Source organism: Furipterus horrens, unplaced genomic scaffold (genome assembly GCF_987537825.1).
Source record: "Furipterus horrens unplaced genomic scaffold, mFurHor1.1.pri manual_scaffold_13, whole genome shotgun sequence".
NCBI lineage: Eukaryota > Metazoa > Chordata > Mammalia > Chiroptera > Furipteridae > Furipterus > Furipterus horrens.
In genome coordinates this window covers 7,850,618-7,870,956 of record NW_028327183.1, presented here as the reverse complement: position 1 = coordinate 7,870,956, position 20,339 = coordinate 7,850,618, and the positions used below count along the sequence as shown (strand labels likewise).

The following is a 20,339-nucleotide window of genomic DNA, read 5'->3' as shown; positions in this document are numbered from 1 at the left end:
AGCTGTCCTGACACCTGGGACCTCAGAGGGAGCCAGGGTCCCAGAGTGTTCTGCACACCTGGGAAGACAGGGAACGCGGCAAGTGGGGGTCAGGGAAGGCCAGAGGGAGGGCCCCTTTTCCTAGGGTTCATGGACTAGCCTGAAGCTGCTTACAGAGCCCCGGGACCCTGAAATCCAGCACAAACAGAACTGTAGCTTCCCCTTCTGCCACCTCCCACCCCGCTTGTCTGAAGGGCTCCAGGGGGCTCCTGTCTCCACGGGTAAGGCCTCTAATCCTTTGGACAGGCCCACCCAGCAGTCACCCCATCTGGCTGCTCCAATCCAGTTCCCACACCGAAGGGAGATTTCCAGACACAAACTTCGTCGTGTCCTGGTGAGAACAGTGGCCCTGTTGTCTGAAGTCCCACAAAGCAGTGAAGTGCCAAAGAGCCAACAAGGCAAGCAGAGCCAGAGCTGTCAGGTGGCACATCCGGGGCTTGTCACGAAGAGATGCAACCCGGGTCCCCGTCCCCACTATCTGAGCTGGCCTTGAAAACAGAAATCAGGTGTTCAAGAGAGTTCTTTGAATTCTTCAAGAGAATCTATTTGAGGGGAGTACTATCTCGGGGGGGGAGGGGGCTGGGTCATTTCCTGCCCTCTGAGGATGTGGGAAGGTACCCCTCTCACTTCTAGCCAAATGAGGGGGCTCCAGGAGGCCCCTTGGCCGAGACCAGGTCTGTGAGAGGGGAGCTGGCTCTGATCCCGCTGGCCGCCCCCCGTCCTCAGGAGCTGGAGGAGGGTGGAGGCAGAGGCCAGCAGAAGAGGCAAGAGGGGAGGAGGGGTTGGGAGAAAGGAAGGGTGCAGGTCCCCAAAGATCCCACATTGACACCCATTAGGGGACACTGCCAGTCTACCCTTGACTGCCAAGGTGGCTTTGCACCCATCCCCTCCGACTCCAGAGACCCGTGCCTCCTTCCCGGCCTGTGCTCCCTGGGGGCAGCCAGGAGCCGAGGAAGGAGACCGTGGAGGGCAGTGGCTCGGATGTGCGCCTTGGTGGGCCTCCACAGCCCTTAAGAACGGACACAAATAGCAACGATCACACACGACTGGCCTCATCACTCAAGGCGAACGAAGGGCATTTGGTCTGCCTCCACCGTGCCACGGGACGGGGAGGGGGGTTTGACCAAAGGCTGTGATGGGAGAAAAGTTCAGTCATTTCATTCTCAGCCCACCCACCTCACACTGGTCAAGAAACTGGTGTCACGTGTCACATGCCCAGCCAAGAGCTGAATCTGGCCCTCAAATGGGATTTCTTGGGCCAGCAAAATTTTTTAGATTAGCCAAAATTTTAACATCAAGGCATTTGACACCACCACAATCTGCATTTCTCATTTCTCATAAAAGGCAGGTGGTCTGGCTACACAGGCCTTGTCCTTGCAAGGCAGTGACCAGCTGCAGGTGAGTAGCAGCTGCTCCCTCTTTGGGTTTGACATTTCCAGCTGACCACAGACCCCACCACTCCCCATTGCCTCCCCAACGCTGATACCAAGTTGTCCCTTATCCTTCCCCTTGTCCCGATAGTTTCCAGCAGTAGATCTTTTTTTCACACGTGGTCCTCTTCTCTCATTCATGTTTCCTAATTAGTGATTCTTCACAGAAGCAGGGAAGAAAACTCAGAAGGCAATGTTCCAAAATATTTACATTGGTTCAGTGATGACATTTGTTTTTTATTTTCTTCTTTACACTCTTCTACAGCTTATTTTTAATATCAAAGACAAAAGAATTAGTAATTGAAAAGAAAATCCTCCCCATCTTTAAGGCTGAGATCCAGATAAAATGCTGCTTCCTGCAGGAAGTCTTCCTGGATTCCAGGCCAGAAGAATGGCTCCCCCAACCCAATGGCTGCCATTCCAGATCTTATCTTGGGCATGCTTCACATACTGGACTGAAAGTTCACAGTGGGGGTGACCAGGCCTGGCCATCTGTGTTCAGCAGAATTAACTGTGATGGGCTCTAGGCCAGCGTCACCAGGGGAGATATGTCTCAGTCTTCAGAGTGCTGGAGTGGAAAAAATTTAGTCTACTACACTCCACAGGTCTTGCTACCAGAGGCCTTTGGGAGAAGCTGAGGTCCCCTGAGAGGTATGGGCTTCGCAGTGGTGAGCAAGGGTGGTGAAACTTAGAGAGGCCCAGGAGAACAAATGGACCTAGCCCAGAACATATATACTAAACCTGATTCACAGGCCAGCAAAGGCCTGTGCAGTAGACAAAGGTTTACAGCAGGCACCAGGCAGCTCTTGGGAACCATAACCCAAAATACACCATTGGAATTGGTGACCCCATGCTGTGAGAGGCGAAGGGAGAGGGTGGGCTGGGCTCAGAGGCAGGGCAGCTGCTGTGTTGTGCTGGGGGCAGGGGGTGGGGGGCGGTGAGGGACTCTCCTGCTGCAGGGGTCTGAAGCTCAGCCCCAACCCCTTTTGCCCTGAGTGCCACCCTTGGGTTAAAACGACAGCGGTTGCAAAGTACGCTCATGGTGGTCACCAGAAACAGAGTAGCTATGGCACATTTCTGTCCTGGGTGAGGGCACAGGAGCAGGGATGTTGCCCGGTCTCCAAGGTTCCACAATCAGACTCTGGGGCCTGCAGGCTCCCAGCCCCCAGCCACAAGGGCTAAGCCCAGGGCAGGTAAGTTTAGACTGGCCTTCAGCTCCAGGTCAGAATGGCCAAGAAGATGGTCCCACTCCAGAGCCCTGTGTGAGCTGAACCCGAGAGCCGAGTGGTCCACAGCCCAATTCATAAGGCCCAGCCTGGGAGTCCGGCTGCTGTGGCAACAGTTCCAACCCTCTGAGGTCCTGCGGCCTTCTTAAGTCTCCGGCTTGCCTGCCCACAGCCAGGCTCAGCTGCAGGGGCCGCAGGCAGTGGTGAGGAGAGGCTGCATCTCTGCTTCCTCACACTGGGCGGGTGCTGGGTGCCCTAGATGCAGCTGGACGAGGTGCTGCCTGAGCTGATGGGCAGCTTGGTGCTGTCTGAGCTGCTCTTCAGAGGGGAGGGCCCGCCCTGGGCCTGCAGCCGCATGGACCAGTACCAGAGGAAGATGAAGAAGCCTGTGGGCAGCAAGGACACGGGGCTCAGCAGGCTGGCGGCAGCCCCTCCCCCAGACATCTCCCTCCCGGAGCCACCGTGACCCAGGTCTGCCCCCTGCCCTCCTTTGACACAGGGGACCTGCGGGCACCTATGACACACCGGGCCCCATGCGATTTGCTGTGTGCTATCTCACTCTGTTCTCCCAACATGCCTCTGAGGCCAGGCCCGTTCAATGTTATTCCGTGTTACAAACGAGGAAACTGAGGCCCAGGTCAGAGGGGACGTGGCTGAGCCAGGACTCCAACAGCAGTGGCTGGGCTCTGGAGCCTACCTGTTTGATCCCTCAGTACCACCCACTCAACGTCACTCTCCAAACAATTCTACCGCAATGTAGTAATAGTCCAGGATGTGTTTGTGTGGATTTATGGGCATCCTTTACAATCTGTACAGAGACCCTTTCATGTCACAGCTGAGAAAGAAAGACTGGCCTCCCACCCCCGATGACACGTGTTCCATGGGGACCCTGTGTGGAAGGCCAGCCTCACAATCCCTGTGTGGCCCTAGGTCTGGCCATGCCTTCCCTGTCTTCCTGCCCAAGTCTGCCAACATACCCTCGCCTCCCAAGGACAGAGGTGTGCGTGTGTGCACACGCACGTGCGTGCATGTGTGTGTGTGATGGTGGGGCGGCAACGGAAGGCTGAAGGTAGAGCGGAAAGGGACTCTCCTGTCCCCAAGTTAGGCACTCTGCTCCTCCCGCCTCGCCTTCTCCACCCACTCTGTCCCGACTCACTGCCCTATAGCGGAGCTCAGCCTCGCTGCTCTTCCAACACACAGTTCCAGCCTCAGGGCCTTTGCTCTTGCTTCTGCCACTGCCTGGAGAGCTCCTCCCTGAGACTGGGTCTCCCCAGCCTTCAGTTTGCCTGTGAGTCCCCTGGGAGTCTGCTCAATGAAGATTCTGACTCAGCAGGTCTGGGGCGGGGCAGAGTCTGCATTTCTAACAAGCTCCCGGGCCCATGCTGCTAGTCCGAGGAACCCACTTACGTAACGAACCCCTTGATCCCTCCCTGGCTGGATCCTTCGGTTGTCTCCCAATGTCTCATATACAGAGAGGTCACCTGGCCACCCTCCACGGAATGCCCCTGCCCCGGCCCAGACTGTCCACCACTGTTACTCCCCTGCTCTCTAAGATCCCCTTCGATGGCTGCCTGTTGCTTGTTACACAGTCTCCCCTACTAGAGATGAAGCATGGCCGTCACCCAACCAGTTCACAACTGTGGCCCCAGGGCTCAGCACAGGGCCTGCCCAGAGTAGGCACTCAATAAAGACCTGCTGACTATGGCCTGGATGCCCCCATTTTATGAATGGGAAAACGGAGGCCCAGAGAAGGGATGCCTTCAGGTTGCCTGGGTTGTCTTCCCTGCCCTGGGCTCCAGGTATGGCAGCCTACCCCAGCAGGGGGAGGGTCTTCTCCATGCCTACCTTGGAAGGAGGTGATGATGCTGAAGAAGTAGAGGACAACAAGCTGGAAGGTGCCCGAAGCAAAGGAGAAGAAGACCAAGGCCCAGGGCAGGCCGAGGACCAGGCTGAGGCCCAGCAGTGTCAGCACGTGGGGCCACTTCTGCGTGTGCGGATGCAGCCGTAGGATCTGCACCACCATTGTGCCCAGCATGGCCGTGTTGAACAGGAACACCAGGCTGAAGAGGCCCAGGTTGGTGATGTGGCTGACCAGGGAGTCCCGGATCCAGCACCTGTGGATGGGGCAGGCGGGCTCAGAGGACGGTGGCAGGTTCCAGCCGTGCCCCTGTGTTCATTTTTATGATTACTCACTGCCTCTGACAGTGACACTTGTTTCCTATCTGTAGTTGATATACTTTTTAAAAATATAATTACATTACCAAGTTAGACAATTTAAAGAAAAACACTAAGCAAGTAATAATATTGATAGTACAAAGGTGAAGCCACTCACATGGAAGGATAGATGACGCTCTCTGGAGTCCTGTGCACAGCCAGGATGATGGAGCCATAGTTGTTCATATCCACCAGTGCCACCAACGTCACCAGGAAGATGGGGAAGCCTGGGGACAGCAAAGCATGGAGCTCCATCTCCCACAGTGTGAGGCTCACCCCTCCCCAGCCCTCTAGCGAGACCTTCTCTTGGGCCTGTACCCAGTCCCATCTGGGGTAGGTCCTCCACTCCAGTTCGGGTTTTCCATAGAGGAAGCCTATCTCTCCTGACCTTATCCCGGCCCCTCACCATCCTGGGGGCCCTTAGGAGAACGGACCTGCAGGTCCTTGCTGAGGGGCTGGATGTCACAAGAAGAATGGGAAAAGCAAACATGACATTGGTGGGGTGGAGGACGATTCAAAGGGGAGATCCAGAGCTCTGCCCCCAGTGGGTGTGTGCACTGGACCTTGACCTTGTCCACGAGGTGGGGATTGAGAGCTCCCTGGAGGGCTCTCCCACCACCCGACACCTGGGGCATAACATAGAGCCAGCTCTGAAGGAATTTCAGGTAAATCAATGGGTGAACCAAGAAGAGGCAGAAAGAGAAACAAGGGAGAAGAAGCAAGTAGCGGTCAGGGACGTGTGGACATTGGAGGGCCCGTGCAATGTCCAGTGGGCTTGTGGTGTGTGCCCCTGGGCCTCCAAATCTGACATAACAGAGGTCTGGGCCGTAGGCGACTGGGTTGTCATTGGCCAAGAACAAATGCCAGAGACACAGAATCTGTTACCTGAGGTTCAAGGGGATCCACAGGCAGGGCCACGGCCAGCCGGGGTGAATTAGGTGAGTGGAAGATTGGGTTACAGCCCCTCTCAGCCCCAAACTGAGTGCCTCTGAGCAGGGCACAGCCTGCGCATTTCCTTGTGGTCACTCTGTCTGCAAACGACCCTTGTAAAGGAGTGAGTGATGTGGAGAATGTATAAATGTTCCTTGGGGACAGGGCTCATTGCCTCATCTTCCTAAAGGGGACCTTACCCAGCCGAGGTAAGGATCCCCGAGGATGGGGCAGGGGTGAAGGAAGCAGTAAGAGAGGTAGGTGGAGAAGCACAGCGGGGTGCCTGTGTTTGGCCAGAAGCCGAGGTGGGTCCAGTGGCCCACCCATACCCTCGGCCAGCTTACCCCAGCCCACAATGCTCAGCTTAAGCAGGTAGCCAGGGACGTAGGTGCCGAAGACCTCAACCACCAGGCGGTAGAGGTTGTAGCCCTCGAGGCCCATCCAGGAGAGGCAGGCGAGCAGGGAGAAGTGCAGGAAGATGGCGCTGGCCCGGCAGCCAACCTCAGAGCCTGTTAGCGCCACCGGTTCGCTGAGCAGGAAGCTCACATCCAGCAGGAAGACGGCCAGCAGCAGGTTCATGTGCACCTTGACGGTGTAATCCCGAGTCTTCCTTCTGAGTGGGAGGTGGGGGGCAAGGGGGAAGGGTTATCCTGTGACCAGTGTGGGAAGGTGGGGGGAGTACCCACTCCTCCTACTCCAGGCATCCTTCCCAGGCTACACACACACACACACACACACACACACACACACTCCTATGGGTGCAGCCATTCCACTTGTCCCTGTGCACCTACTATGTGCCCAGTACCCATGGGCTTGGGCACTGCATGTGCATTTAACAGCAGCTTTAGCCAGACAGAGCAAAATAGGCAAATCAGCCACTACAATCAACCAGATGCTCCCAAAGCCGTAAGGGAGAGACTCTGGATTTGTTGTTGGCTTGGAGAATCCACGCCTCCCATGTTGTGTTCACCTGTCTGCACAACTGTGTGTCTGTGTGTCTGTGAGCCTGTGACCGTGGGGTGTGGGAGTCTGTCAGTCTTCAGGTTTGCAAGTCTGTGTGTGCACAGCCCCAGCCCAGGATTCTACACGGTCCAGGGCCTGGCAGGTCTTTCCTGCCCTCTTTCCACCCCCACCCCACCCCCATCCATGCTCTGCCCACACCATCCACTGCCTGTCCCAGAGGACACAATAGAATGCTCAGTCCCCAGTGTCACTGTCCCAGAGGGTGGGTGAAGGTATTCACTCCACCAAAGACTTCCCATGGGGCTCCTTTTTGCCTTGAGAAACCCAAATGACTAGGGTGACAGAGCTTCCGTGGGGAGAGGCATCAAACTCAAATGCCTGTGAGGGAAGAGATCTCAAAACAGACACTAGACGGGTTGGGGGAGGGCTGCCACTCAGCTCTGGTGACTGAGGTGTTGTGGACCTGGAGCCCGCCTGCCTGGGTTCAAGGCTGCCTCTGCCACTTCCCTGCTGTGTGACCTTAGGCAAGTCACTTACCCTCTCTGAGCACTCCTGCATAGGGCCCTGGAGAGGATGAACCAAGTTTATGCACGGAAAGCACTTAGAACACTGCATGGCATGTGGGAAGCTTGGTGTGTTAACTAGCATCATTATTATCATCATATTAAACGTGCCTCTCATGGTATCGCATCTGATTACTCAAAAGGCAGAAATCTAGATTCTTATGTCACTCCTCCCACTTTTCAATGCTGGCAGTTAATAAAATTGGTAGGCGCTGTCATCACAGATCAAAGGAGGAAATGCAGCCTGCAGGGGCCAGCTGCCGGACCCTCCCAGGGCTCCCACAACCACACACACGTCCCAGTCAGCGAGGCCAGTCTCCAGGGCAGGTCTCCATGGTGGCAGGGTCCCTCCCCTCTACCCAGCGCCTCTCAGGTCCTACCTGGAGCAGAGGTAGGCGGCGATGGTGAAGATGCAGGCCAGGGCAGAGATGACACAGCCCACGTAGGACAGGAGGGTCAGGTAGTGCTTGTGCACGGCGTCCACCTCCACGGAGGCCACCTGGGTCCACGAGACAGGTCAGAGCTAGCCTCCGGGTCCCCCAGATGAGGGGTGAACCTGTAATCCCTGGGTGGGCCTTGGTGTTCTATGAGCCACCTCCCCGAACTGAGCAGACAGGGGCCCATGAGCGCCTCTTTTTGGAGGGTCTGTAGCTTTTACCACATTCTTCAACGGGTCCCTGACCCACACAGGTCAAGAACCCTTACCAGGTAAACCTCTTCTGTCCTGGCACTAATTATTATTGTACAGCATTCAAAACAGGGTTACGTTTTCAGTGGGGGAGAAAGTTCCCACCCCCAGGAAGAGCTGAAGGCGATTCTGCTCCCTCACATGTTGGGCCTAAGATTTTGGAAACATGAGCCTGGGACACAAGGCTTCTGAGGTCTCAGAGGCAATGACACCCACCTCAAGGGCCTCCACACTGGGCCTCAGCACCCCCTTGAGGGCTCATTAGAAACACAGTCCTGGCCCCGCCCCTCATCCTGTGGAATCCGAATTCCAGGTTAGGGCCAGGAATCTGCATTGTTATCATGCACCAAAACTTGGCGGTAAACAGCAATGGCTTTAGAGACCACGTCTTTTACTTATTAGCGGTGTGACTTTGGGTAAATTGCTTAACCTCTCTGAGCTTCAGTTTCATTATCTATGAAATATGACAACAGGCTTGTTGCGAGGGATGGAGGACATACTGCCTGAGAAGTGGTTGGCACACAGCAAGAACCCAGCCTGCGGTATGGCCGCAAGGCAGGAGGGGCCGCTCACCATCAGAACTGCGAAGTAGGTCAGGTGGCTGCAGAGGCAGGATGTCTGCGTCTCTCTCCTGATGGTTTCACACCCAGCGCTGCTCCAGCTCCCTGGGCTACTTACTGAGGAGGGGACAGCATGGGGCTCTGTCAAGCCCTGTCCCCCAGGACCCCACTGTACCCCTGAACGCATGACTGGATCACCCCGCTGAGCCTTTGCTCCACTTGGCAGTTCTCTCGTCTGCCATCACTCCCTCTTCAAAGCCCACCTTTCTCCAGGAAGCCCTCCCTGATTAACCCCATGTCCCCCACCCTCCAGGACCCCTTTCTCCTCCAGATACCTGCCCAATGCAGGGACCCCTTCACACTCACATGCTGGATCTTCAACCCAGAATACACATTGTAGAGTCACGTTCTTCTGCAGGGACAAGAAGGCAGAGTGGATCCCATTATAGTCCACCCCTTCATGGGCCAGACTGAGGAAGTTGGTGGCCGGCCACCACCCCATTTGGACCTGACTGGCTGGCACCCTCAGCCACTCTGGTGACTCAGAAGCGGGGGGAGGGGACATGGCCATAAGGGGACCATTGTCTCCTTGGTTAGTTAGCTCACACTTACCGGCTGTGGCTGGTGCTGGAAGGTGAGTACCACGGGCTCCGTGAGATTGGCTACTTTGGTGTTTGGCACAACAATACCCAAGACCTTCTCACCCAAGACTTGGCTAGAATTCTTGTCCTAAATATATGGGGTGAAGGGAGAGAGTAGGGAGGGGGTTCAGGGCTGAGAAGAAAGGCCCAGAAGTCCCCCAGGCTCTCTAGTTTCCTGTCTCTGAGATGCTGGGTCTCCCTCTGGAAACAATTTTTCCCCATGTAGTCATTTACACTGTAGTGAGAACAATACCATTTAGACCTTTCCTGATTTTACATGGGAAAGGCTCTGACTTCTGGAGGAGGGGGCCGGGCTCCATGCCTTCCTTCCACCTTTCTGTCAGACAGACACTGCATTTCCCATGGTGGGGGGACCCCAGGATGAGGGCCCCATACCTGAAATAGGGCTTGGCTGCTGAAGTCCACCAGGAGGAGTCTCTTTGCAGCCTCCTCCCTCCGGCCCTTGGTCTTCTGGAAAAGCACGCGAGGCAGCAGCACTGAGTACTCCAAGATCTCACTCTGCTCCTCCTGCGGACCACAGTGCCGTCAGGGCTCAGCCAGAGATGGACCCCAGAGCCTCACACACACACACCCCATCCCGGGTGCTGCCGTCTCTAAGCACACCTCCTTCAGGAAGCCATGCCTGACTTCCAACAGCCCTTCTCACACACACACACCCCTTTGTTTGGCACCAGCATCAGCTGCGGCGCTTTGTGGTTAGACCCCAGAGCCCCAGGGACAAACAGGCCTGAGAAAATCACATGGTGCCCTGTTATCTAAGCTTCTGATGCCAACTCTGCCTCAAGCATCCCGGTGCGATGGGGCATGGATGGCTCTCAGCTCACCAGGCCCACTCAAGAGGCAGTCTCAAGACTGGAGTGCACGCACAGGCATTCTGGGGTTGGTCTTCTGTTCACATGGATATGCCAAGGAATCCCAGGTGTAGGGAGCAGCTCCCCCCACCTCTGTCCCCATCACTGTGCTTGGAAAAGTCCTCAGTGACACTGGGTAGCTGCTGACTGAGGGTATTCTTTGGGCCTGGCTCCTTGTCAGCACACATCTGGCTCTGGGAGGCCAGGGAGGGGCGTGCTCATGGCCTCCCCATCTGCTTCCTGCCCTGGCCTGCCCAGTCCTGAGCCCTGACCTCCTGCCCGGAGTGGATGTGCAGATCCTGGAGGCCGGCTGTGGGCTGGAGCTTCCACACTGTGGCATTGACCCGATCTTCCTTGAAGGACATGGTGTCCCCTGTGAACCTCAGGGAGGTCATCTTCCACTCCAGGTTCTGCAGCCGCCTGGCAGGAGGAAGAGAGGCTGAGTGACTGCTGGGGAGTGGGCCCAGGCTGCGAGCAGGGAGCCAGAGGAGAGAAGAGACTCAGGCAGATGCCCAGGAAAGAGGTAGACGGAGAGACAGGCGGGAAAGAGGGTCAGGGGAGAGAAGACAGGGGGCAGGAGAGAAAAACAGCTGGGCGAGTGGGGACAGAGAGAATGACCTGCGGGAGGGAGAGAGGAAGTGGGAACCCCTGGGCAAACGGGAAAGGGAGGGGTTGTCCTGGGCTCAGTTCTGCCTGGACTGACCCACTCTGGGGCCATGGAGCCACCCCAACCAATCCTGGGCTGCAGTCTGCTGAGCTGTAACACGGACCCGTCTTTTCTCCTTCACTGCTGGGGAGAGGGTTTGGGCGTACCGTCCAGGGCTGTCAGGAGTGAAAGTAGTCTATACTGACTCAGGCAGGGGTGGGCTTGGCCTGCAGGCTGTATCCTGACTCCTCCAGGAGATGGAAAGACCAGAAGAGCATGCCAGCCCCGAGGGAGGCCCCACCTCGGCCCCCCACTCCAGGTCCCCAGCTTGCCCAGGTCTAGGTCTGGGGGATGGCTCTCCTGGACCCCCCACACTGAGAGTCACACTCACTGGCCTGCGTGAGTGGTGGATGGCCTCCTAGAATTCTTCTGGGGCGTCTTCAGAAGCTGGCTGAGCTGCTGGAGGTCCCGTTTCAGCTCACACATGTCCACCGAGGTATTGTGGGAGGCCTTCCGGGGAGGATCTGCAGGGACGGGCAGGCCCACTTATGGTTCTTGGCTGAGGTCCGTGCCATACTCAGGAGCCTCTCAATACCCCCTGATTCTGCAAGATTCGTGCCCATTTTATGGAAGAGGAAACTGAGCCTCCATGGGGTGGGGTGGACTCCCCAAAGTCACTTAGAGATGCAGCCAGCCAGACAGGGGCTCTGTCACATGGAACCTCCAGCAACGGCAGCCCCAGCAGGGTGACACAGGACACACCCACCCAGGTGCCCTTCTGACTACACACAGGAGCCGGGAGGGCCCTTTCCAGGGCCCTGGCCCAACCAGACTTCCTTCAGGAGGGATTGAGGGGGCTCGTGTGGTGGCTCTGGGGACTCTGTACCCCCGGCCTCCCTGACCTCAGGTTCCAGGCCCTCCACCTGGGTACCCTGCACCCCAGGGATTCTGATTCGGGTGTCTATAGTGATCAGACGGGGACAAGAACATGTTGGGGAGTGCGGGCCATCCGGAAAGGCAGGTCTTGGGTAGCCACAAGTGAATTTATAAGGAGAAAGCTTGATGTTTAGGTGATTTGAAACCTTGGGCTCGTGTTTTTACTTAAAAACCTCTCTACAGGCCAAGTAAGACCAGGCCGGATCTGTTCTTCAGGATGCTGATTTGCCTGACTTTGCCCTAAACCCTCTCAGGCTCGGGGTGAGGTACCCCTTCGGTTGCCCGGCCCTGTTTGCTGAACTGGACAGCACCTGGGCCAGAAGCCGGCCCGTGCCTGCCACCCCCCAGCATTTTCATGGGCCTGGAGCTGCTAACATATTCAAAGTGCTGTGCCCCCCACACTCTACCCCCAGGAATCCCCCACCCCAAACTGGAGCTGCCTGGAAGGAACAGAATCAGGGAAATCCTAGGCTCCACCCCCCAATAAAGCCTCTAGCTCCTGCTGATCACCCTCTCCTCCCTGCCCCCCATGCAGCACCTAATGGGAGGCAGGAGCCATGTCCCACCTCTCCCGCCCCAGGCAGTACATGCGGTCTTCACCCCCCAGAGTCAGCCTAATTGTTCCTGAACTTCGACTTCTCTGTCTCTTCCCAACCCCGCCCCATGCCAGTCAGCTGCTGGGTTCACATCCTGGCTCCCTCACTTACGAGCTGGGCAGCGTTGTGCTGCTCTGTGCCTCAGTTTGCCCTTCTGTGAAATGGGGACAAACAACCTACGATGCTGCTGCTGCTGAAGCAGAATTTTTCCTCTGGCTCCTGACAGCCACGCCCTTCTTTCCGTTCTCTCTGTCCCCACCCTGTTCAGACTGCATCTTCCTTCGCCCTGACCTTTCCTGTAGCCTCTGCCCCTCCAGTCACCTCTACCCTCACACAGCCCTCCTAAAGCACACTTTGGATCACACTCTCCCCTTCCTCAGATACCTTCCATGGCTCCCCACTGAGTATGAACAAAGCCCAAGCTCCATGCTGAGCAGACCTTCAACCCTGTCTTGCATTCCTTTGCCTTCCCTGCCTCAGGGCCTTTGCCCAAGCTGTTCCTCCTGCCTGGCTTACTGTGGAAGGAGAAGGTGAAGCCGGCAGCACTGGGCAGGCTGGTATTCTGGGGGCTCCACCAGGACCTGACAGAGATGGCGAGCATCGGGGGGCCCTTGGCCAGGCTCTCTTTCTGGTCCCAGAAGCACAGGAGGTCGGAGGCTTGGTCACTCAGCAAGAAGTCGCTCTTGCCATAGACAAGGTGCAATTTCCCAGCATGGCGGACCCAGTAGAGGCAGAAATGGTAGAGGCCCCTGGGGCCAGGGAAATCTTGGGAAGCTGGGGAGGCTGCAGGGAATGGGGCATGGACTGTGAGGGCCGCCTCGGAGTTCTCGATGGAGATGCGCAGCTCCGGCGACTGATTATAATGGAGGCTGCTCCTCTGCGTCTGGTTCCGCTGGCCGCAGAAGCAGAAGTCTTCCTGGAGGCCCCCTCCATGGGCACCTGAGGAGGCAGAGACTGCAGATAGGATGCTGGGGCAGAAGCCATGGGAGGGGGCAGGCCCAGTGCCTGGGACCCACACACCCACACATGCTTCAAAGGCCTGTACCTCAGAGGGTCCGCAAAAACTTGAGCTCTGCTCCGATCAAAAATTACTGGTTTCAAAATATGAAAAGAACAAACTCAAAATTAATAGTAACTTCAAAGGCTCTAGCAACATGGTATTTAATGAGGCCATGCCTGCCATGGATGCTCTGGCTTCAGAGGCCAGTAGGGCAGAAACCCAGTTCATGTTCCCCACCCCAACCTGTGCAGGGGGCGGGGGACCACATCTGCCAGGGAAAAAAAGGGTGTCTTTCTCTTTTTTCCAAAGTACTTGCTATGCTGCGTCTGCAGGCCTGTGCCTGCCCAAAGCGATGAGTGGATGTCCTGCCGCTGTCCTAGACATGGGACATGTTAACATACGTCACAATAGTCCCAGGAAAGCTTACCTTGAACCTGGAGGAGCAGACCCAGCAGGAGCAGCGCTGTCTGTACCAGCATCTTCCTCCTTCACTCTGAGAAGTCACTGCCTGAGAGACACGAGGAGTGTTGGTCAGAGGTCTTACCCCCGGGGCGGCTGGCCAGCCCTGCAGCCGGGGAGGCCAGCGTAGTATGCAGGGTGTGAGGTTGGGAGGCAAGCGTGAGAACAGTCTGTGGACGGCCCCAGACCTGCCAGTAGCTAAGCATCAAGAGGACCTGTGCAGAGCCTGACCAAGTGCAATTCTTGGCTCCACCTCTTGCTTGCCACATGTCCCTGTAAAGGTCACGGAAAATGGGGCCAATAAATGTAGCTCCTTTTGGACCCAGCAGTGATAGCTTAATTTTAGTTAGAATCTGGGGGGGAAGGCTTCACAACACCACCTGGAACCACTGTGCCCCCTCCAGGCCTGGAGGAGACACAGGAGAAAGGGGGCTCTCAGGGTTCTTCCCAGAACGTCACCATCACCATCCCTGAGAAGCAGCTCAGAGGACACCTCCTCCAGGAAGCCTTCCTCAAGTCCCTCTGCTGGGAGTCCTGGCCTCCTCTGGTTCCCACCACTGGCCAGGGCCCCCTCTGTTAGCTTCCCAGGGAGGTGCAGGATGGCGCGCATTCTCTCCTCAGCCAGCCAGGGAGCGTCCTCCTGATCCATCTCTGCAGACAGGGCCTAGTGCAGGGAGGTTGCTGGACCAAGGCTGGGTAGGTGACATGTGAAGGAAGAGTCAACCATCAGCGTGCCCATGGCGCCCTCTATAGGGGCTGGAGAGGAAGGGCACTTCTCATTATCACTACCAAGGGGGGGGGGGGCTGCTTCCCCCGGGTTTTGAGCAGCTGGAACTGCAGTGGGATGTACAAATCTGATGGGGAGACACTCACCTTATGGCCTAAGTAGCGGAGGACCCAGCTACCCTCACCTCTACCTACACCCCGGTGTAGAGAGAAAACTTCTGACCCACCACAGCCTCTCTCAGCTAAGCACCTACTGTCTGCCAGCCAGTGCTGACCCACACTACCCTTGGACCAATATTAATCCTCACTCCAACCTGGTGAAGAGGGCCATACTGAGATCCAAGGGTTAAATGACTGGCCCATGGTAACTCCAGAGGCCAAGACCTTTTTCTGCCTGGTCAGAACGGCAGTGCCTAGCAGGGAACCTGTGTGCCTAGTACTCACAGAAAGATGCCGGGTGGCTTGGTCCTCCCCACTGCCATCTGGCTCTGTGACCAAGTTGGGTGGTGACAGACACAGACAGGCATCCTCATCCTGTGGGGAACTCATATGGTTGTGGCGACAGATGCAATCATCTGCCACAAGCCAGACAAGGGGAAGCTTGGCAACCTAGGGGCACGCAAGGAGACTGAGTTTGGGAGAAACCAAGGAGGGCTTCCAGGAAGAGGTGGCTTTTGGATGAACTATTTTGAGGCTAGTGTTAAAGGGAGAGGTAGCACAGGCAGGAGCCCATTGCCCCTGCCTTGGCTGGGCCTTCATTGAACTAACCTGGACCCCTCAGATTGGAGCCAGTCTCGTATGTCCTACCATATGTAATGGAACCCTAATTTCTTGGGCTTCATAAGTCCAATCACTGGTCAGTCGGGATCCTTAGTCTGCTCTGGTGGCATCATAGGAACTTTAGAAGAAGGATGTGAAAGTATTTCAGGGAACAGCCACTGTTTCCTAGGTTATGATTTTTAAGGTTTTACTCTGTGGGCTCTCTGAGTATTTGGCTCCTTTTGAAACTGCCTTCTGCCACCCCAGCCCAGCAGAAGGAAACCTAGCATCCAGGACAGAAATACGTTCCTCCTATACCCCATCTTTCCTTCTCCTTTCTGCCAGTCTCTGTTGCTGTCTACCTCTGCCTCCCAATTCAAATGTCACCTCTTCTAGGCAACCCCCTTTGCTGTGAGTACTGCTGTACACTTGTGAACTTGTAGTTCGCAGATCACTTTCAAACTCTGGCTTTTAGATTGAGGCCTAGAGAGGGCCAATGACTTCCTGACATCACACAGCAAGTGAGGATGGAGCTGGCCAGAATGTACATATCTCTCTGGCACATTGACCTTCAAAGTGAGTTACCACTGTCAGCAGACAAGATCCCAGGAAAGGGTAGAATTACCCTTTGCATCAGCCCTCCTGGATTGGCCTTTGAGAGCAAAAAGGCAGAGACAGAGAGTGAGCTCCCCATCACTGGAGAGGCACAAGAAAGGCTACATCACCACGGTGTGTCGTGAAAACACTCACAAGGAAGGAACTAACAGCATGACCTTGACCCTTCCTGGCTCATCCCCACACTACCCTGACTGTTTGAACAGCCACTCCAAGGTGGACTACTCTGTCCCCATTGACATTCTTGGGCTTTGAGGGGGAAGGGCTGTCTGGCTTCCTTTCATCCACCCTTTAGTAGAGTAGACTCTGGAGTCAAACTACCTGGATTCAAATCCCACTTCCCCCAGTCATTATCTGTGTGTCGTTGGGCTAATTCCTCACCCTCTCTGGGCCTCATTTGCCTCATCTGTAAATAGGACTAACAAAATCAAGCCCATCTCAATGGTCATTGTGGGAATGAAATGAACTGATGCCCATAAGGGACTGAGAATAGGGCCATGCGTCCAGGAGGCTCCACCTGTGTGTGTCAGCTAAATAGCTCTGCATATTTTCTGACCAGCTCATGACCGCCCCTAATTGAACCCCCAGACTTGTCACAGGCCCTTACTGCTTCCCCCTCCCGGCCATGCCCTCCCCTCGTGGCCTCCATGGCCAGCTCAACTTCCCTAGCACCTTGCCGGGAAATTCTTAAAGCATGAAACTTCCTTTCCGGGAGTGCAACGGGAAGACTGAGACCCCACCCAGACAAGTTCCCTCCTCATGGTCTGGACCTGGGGCTGTCCGCAGGGCCCTCTGAGGGACAAGGGAGCAGACAGGGGACCAGGAGAAGATTCCAACCCAGATCGGGCAGGGGGCGGGCACTGTCCCACCTATGCACTTGGTACTTTCCCCCACGCCCACTCCACACAGCCCACTTGGAGGGTGCCTTCAGTATCCATGACAGAGGTGACATATCTCAGTGCCTCCAGCAGGGCCGCAGAATGCCCTGCTCTCCATTCCAGGTGCCCTCAACTGGCTCAGCCAGGAATGAGGGCATCGGTGCTCTCAAGGCCAAACCCCATACATGGACCTCTACATGGGCCATGTGGCCAGAACCTGGTCCCTGGTCTCTGGAGCTGTGGACCCACAGAGCTGGGTGGGCCTCAACCATCAGATACTCTTAGAGCCAATGGCTGGTCCCCAGGCCAGACCCTCGTGGAACTTCGCACAGCACCAGCCAGAGCCGGGGAGGCGGAGAGGGAGGTTCTGTCAAGAGTACCAGGGCGGCAACAGCAGTGGCACCCTCCACACTGCCTCGTGGACACCTCTGAGCCGCCCTGCAAGGCTGGGCCTACTGCTCTGCCATTTTACAGATGAGAAAACCGAGGCTAGGGAAGGTGATTTGTTCCCTGATCACCACGGGTGGAGTCAAGGCGCGGACCTGGGTCTCACTCCAGAGAATGCCTCATAGACCTGCTGCTGGCAAAGCTCCCAAGGGGCACGCTCCCCTGGCTTGGAAGACCCCCAAAGAAAAGGAGGGAAAACAGGGGGCAGCACAGGCCATGCAGACAATTCCAGCCTGGGAGGGAGGGTTTGGGGGCTAAGCCCATAGGGGAACCCCAGCCCCTCCAGCTCCCCTCCCAGAGCAGCTGCCCTTGACGTCAGGCTTTCCGTAAACACGCACAGAGAACAGAACGGTCCAACCCAGCTTGACACAATGGGGGCCACCGTCGCAGGCTCCCCAAGGATCCAGGCTGGTCTGAATCCAGGAGAAGGTGCTCAGGCTCCAGCTCAGGCCCAGCTCTGCCATCCTCTTGGTGGCGGAGGGGGCAATGGGCAGGAGACCCGCACCTCACTTTCTCCCCCGGGGGCCTGAGTCACTTCCTCTGCCAACCCTGTCCAGCCACGTGTCACTGCTAGCCAGCTCAGCCCAGCCTCCTGGAAAACCCATTTCCTCAGAGGATGGAGGTGGAAGTGAGTGGAGGTTAACCCTTCCCGGGCAGGAAGATGTCCCGGGCCTGGTCCCCCACTGCCGTCCTCTCCTTCCCTTTACACACACTGTGGACCAGACCCCACCTCCATGTCCCTTTCCGTGGAGTGCCTTCTCTATCCCCATGACAACTCGACTCATCTTTTGAGAGTCACTTAAGACACCCTGTCCTCGAAGCTCTCCCTAACCTCCCATCCGCCAGCAGAATTAACTTCAGAATTCTTGGGATGGCAGGGGCAGTCACCATGACCCACACTCATCCTTATATGACCCCCATTCTCAGAGAGTTCACATCAGGGGGGCCCAGGCCTGCCTGTGGTAGGGGACAGACCCCCCAGGGAGTTGGCTACAATGCATTGTCACAGGCCCCGCACACGAGGGTAGGACACAGCAGGTCTGGGGTGGGACTGGTTTTGACAAGTGTCCCCTTGACTGACACTCTGCAGGCCTGGGTGACACGCCGGGGGTAAAACCAGTAGCCTGTTTTATAGAGTCAGAGAGGGGTGGGGCCTGGCCCCAGATCATGCTGCTGGTAAATGGCAGAGCCTGGACTAGGGGCCAGGCAGCCTGTGTGCAGGCGGAACCTCTTCTCCACCCGGTGGCTATGATGGGTCATGTCAACCTAGAAGAAGCCTCCCTCCCAAAGACAGCTGGCAGAAGGAGGGTGTGGGCAGTGAGAAGGAGGCCAAGGCGGGAGGGACCCCTGGTGGGGCTTCGGGTATGAGCCTGGTCTTGCCCCTCTGCGGGGAGGGACAGAGGGAGAAGACCCAGCTCAGTTTTCCTGCTCCAGCCCTGGTCCTCAGCTGCTCCTCGGGGGGGGTGTGTATGTGTGCAGGGAGCAATATCAAGCCGCTGGTGATCCCCCCTGAGCCCTGGGCAGAGGGCTGTAGGAAGGAAGTGTTTGGCCCCAGAGAGGGACAGGGAGAGGGGTAGGTGAAGGTGAGGATGAAACCTTGAGTGTGTAAGCAAGCATGTGTGTGTGCCCGTGCATGCCCATGTACGCATGCCCGTGTGTGCATGCATGTTCATGTATGTGTTTGCCCGGCGCCCCGCGTGCTTACCCATGTGTGCATATGCCCATGTATGTGCATATGGTTGCCCACACATGTGCGCATGCATGTTTGCCCATGCGTGTGCATGCCTGTGTGTGTGTTTGCCCATGCATTGTGAGGGTGCAGGAGAGCACAGAGGAGAAAGAGAAAGAAGCCTGGGAGGGGGGCAGGTTGGTTCTGAGGAGGAGGAATAGAGAGGCAGCTCAGACAGGCCTCCAAGGCCAGCTGGGGATGGCAGTTAGATCGGAGCAGGGTGGGACACCCTTGCAGGTGTTTCCTCCATGGGGGGTGAGGGTGGGGAGGGGGGCTGAGAGGATCCTCCACCAGTGGGTTCCAAACCATTTTATAAAAGTCAGTCTTACTTAGAAACACCTGTATCCAGCAAGTCGAAGGGGGTAACTCCCATCGTCACCTCGGTGGCACCAGGGGCCACACCTCTCTCCCAGCCCAGCCCCCCAGCCCAGGCTCCTGGGAGCACAGCTGGCAAACACCGAGCCTCTCATCTCCCTCTGTTCCTGCTCAAAAGTGGGGTGACTGAGTCCCAAACTAGGTGACTACATAGAGCACTCCCCAGGAAGGGTGATCTGGCCTTGCTGAGGGGAAGCAGAGTGACTTCAGGTTTCAGGAATTTTTCTCCAATAAAGGAGAATAAAAATTAAGCAACCAGCCTTCCCCCAGAGACTGGAGATGCCAAAGCCTTATTGCCCAGGGCATGTTCCACATTCTTACGCCAGACCTGCTGGAGGGCTGGCCCTGCCACTGCCCCACCTCCCTTTGTGTGCCCAGCTGGGCCCTGGCCCTGTGGGGGCCGAGGGAGGGCAGAAGGGGGCGGCTCCCTGCCTATGTGAAAGGACTGAGCTCTCCCAAGGGCCAGGTATCCAGAGCCGCCCACCCTACAGCCTGCTCTATCTGGAACCAGAGCATTGGCGTAAGAGACTCCAGAGGGGTCAACACTGAGTCACCCAACCAGAAAGGAGCCTGGACTTGAGAGTTCCCACCTCCAAGCCTTTGCACACACTGGGATACCAGCCTCGTGACATGTCTGTGCTGGTCTCGATGCCCTGAGCCTCCGGCCCCCGCATCCTCACATGACAGCCTCCGTGCTCCAGCCACACGGTGCCAGACAGAACACCAGTTGGGGATGCAGGGCACGGGGGCTCTCTGGCACAGTGAAGAGGACCCCAGAGCCCCAGAAGGGGGCGGGGAGTACAGCTCCCGCTGGGCAAGTGCTCGCTTCGTGCCTAGTGTCGCATAAAGCACTTCCACAAATTGTCATTCCGTCCCCATCATAGCTCTGTGAAACAAATGCTATTATTCCCCTATTTTCAAGATAAGGGAACTCAAGTCCAAAGAGGCTGAGAGATGTCCAAGATCTCACAGCAAGTGCGTAGCCAAGCCAGGACTCAGGCCCAAGTCCATCCAACCTTAAAGCCTGTGCTTTCATCCACTGTGATC

At 56.6% G+C, this 20,339-nt stretch overlaps 1 protein-coding gene across 3 annotated transcripts in view; it reads right to left on the bottom strand.

Moving 5' to 3' along the window:
• Positions 1 to 1,685: 1,685 nt before the first annotated feature.
• ADGRG1 (adhesion G protein-coupled receptor G1) overlaps positions 1,686 to 20,339 on the bottom strand; it is a 38,378-nt gene continuing 19,724 nt past the window's right edge. For all 3 annotated transcript variants that reach the window (XM_090259346.1, XM_090259348.1, XM_090259345.1), the window contains exons 2-14: positions 13,732 to 13,812; positions 12,821 to 13,243; positions 11,164 to 11,296; positions 10,399 to 10,546; positions 9,651 to 9,782; positions 9,226 to 9,342; positions 8,980 to 9,025; positions 8,627 to 8,730; positions 7,746 to 7,864; positions 6,184 to 6,452; positions 5,028 to 5,136; positions 4,541 to 4,809; positions 1,686 to 3,081 (exon numbers count right to left, since the gene is read on the bottom strand). In XM_090259346.1, coding sequence (XP_090115472.1) covers positions 2,951 to 3,081; positions 4,541 to 4,809; positions 5,028 to 5,136; positions 6,184 to 6,452; positions 7,746 to 7,864; positions 8,627 to 8,730; positions 8,980 to 9,025; positions 9,226 to 9,342; positions 9,651 to 9,782; positions 10,399 to 10,546; positions 11,164 to 11,296; positions 12,821 to 13,243; positions 13,732 to 13,783 — 2,052 coding nt within the window. In that variant the 5' untranslated portion in view covers positions 13,784 to 13,812 and the 3' untranslated portion in view covers positions 1,686 to 2,950. The remainder of the gene's footprint in view (positions 3,082 to 4,540; positions 4,810 to 5,027; positions 5,137 to 6,183; positions 6,453 to 7,745; positions 7,865 to 8,626; positions 8,731 to 8,979; positions 9,026 to 9,225; positions 9,343 to 9,650; positions 9,783 to 10,398; positions 10,547 to 11,163; positions 11,297 to 12,820; positions 13,244 to 13,731; positions 13,813 to 20,339) is intronic.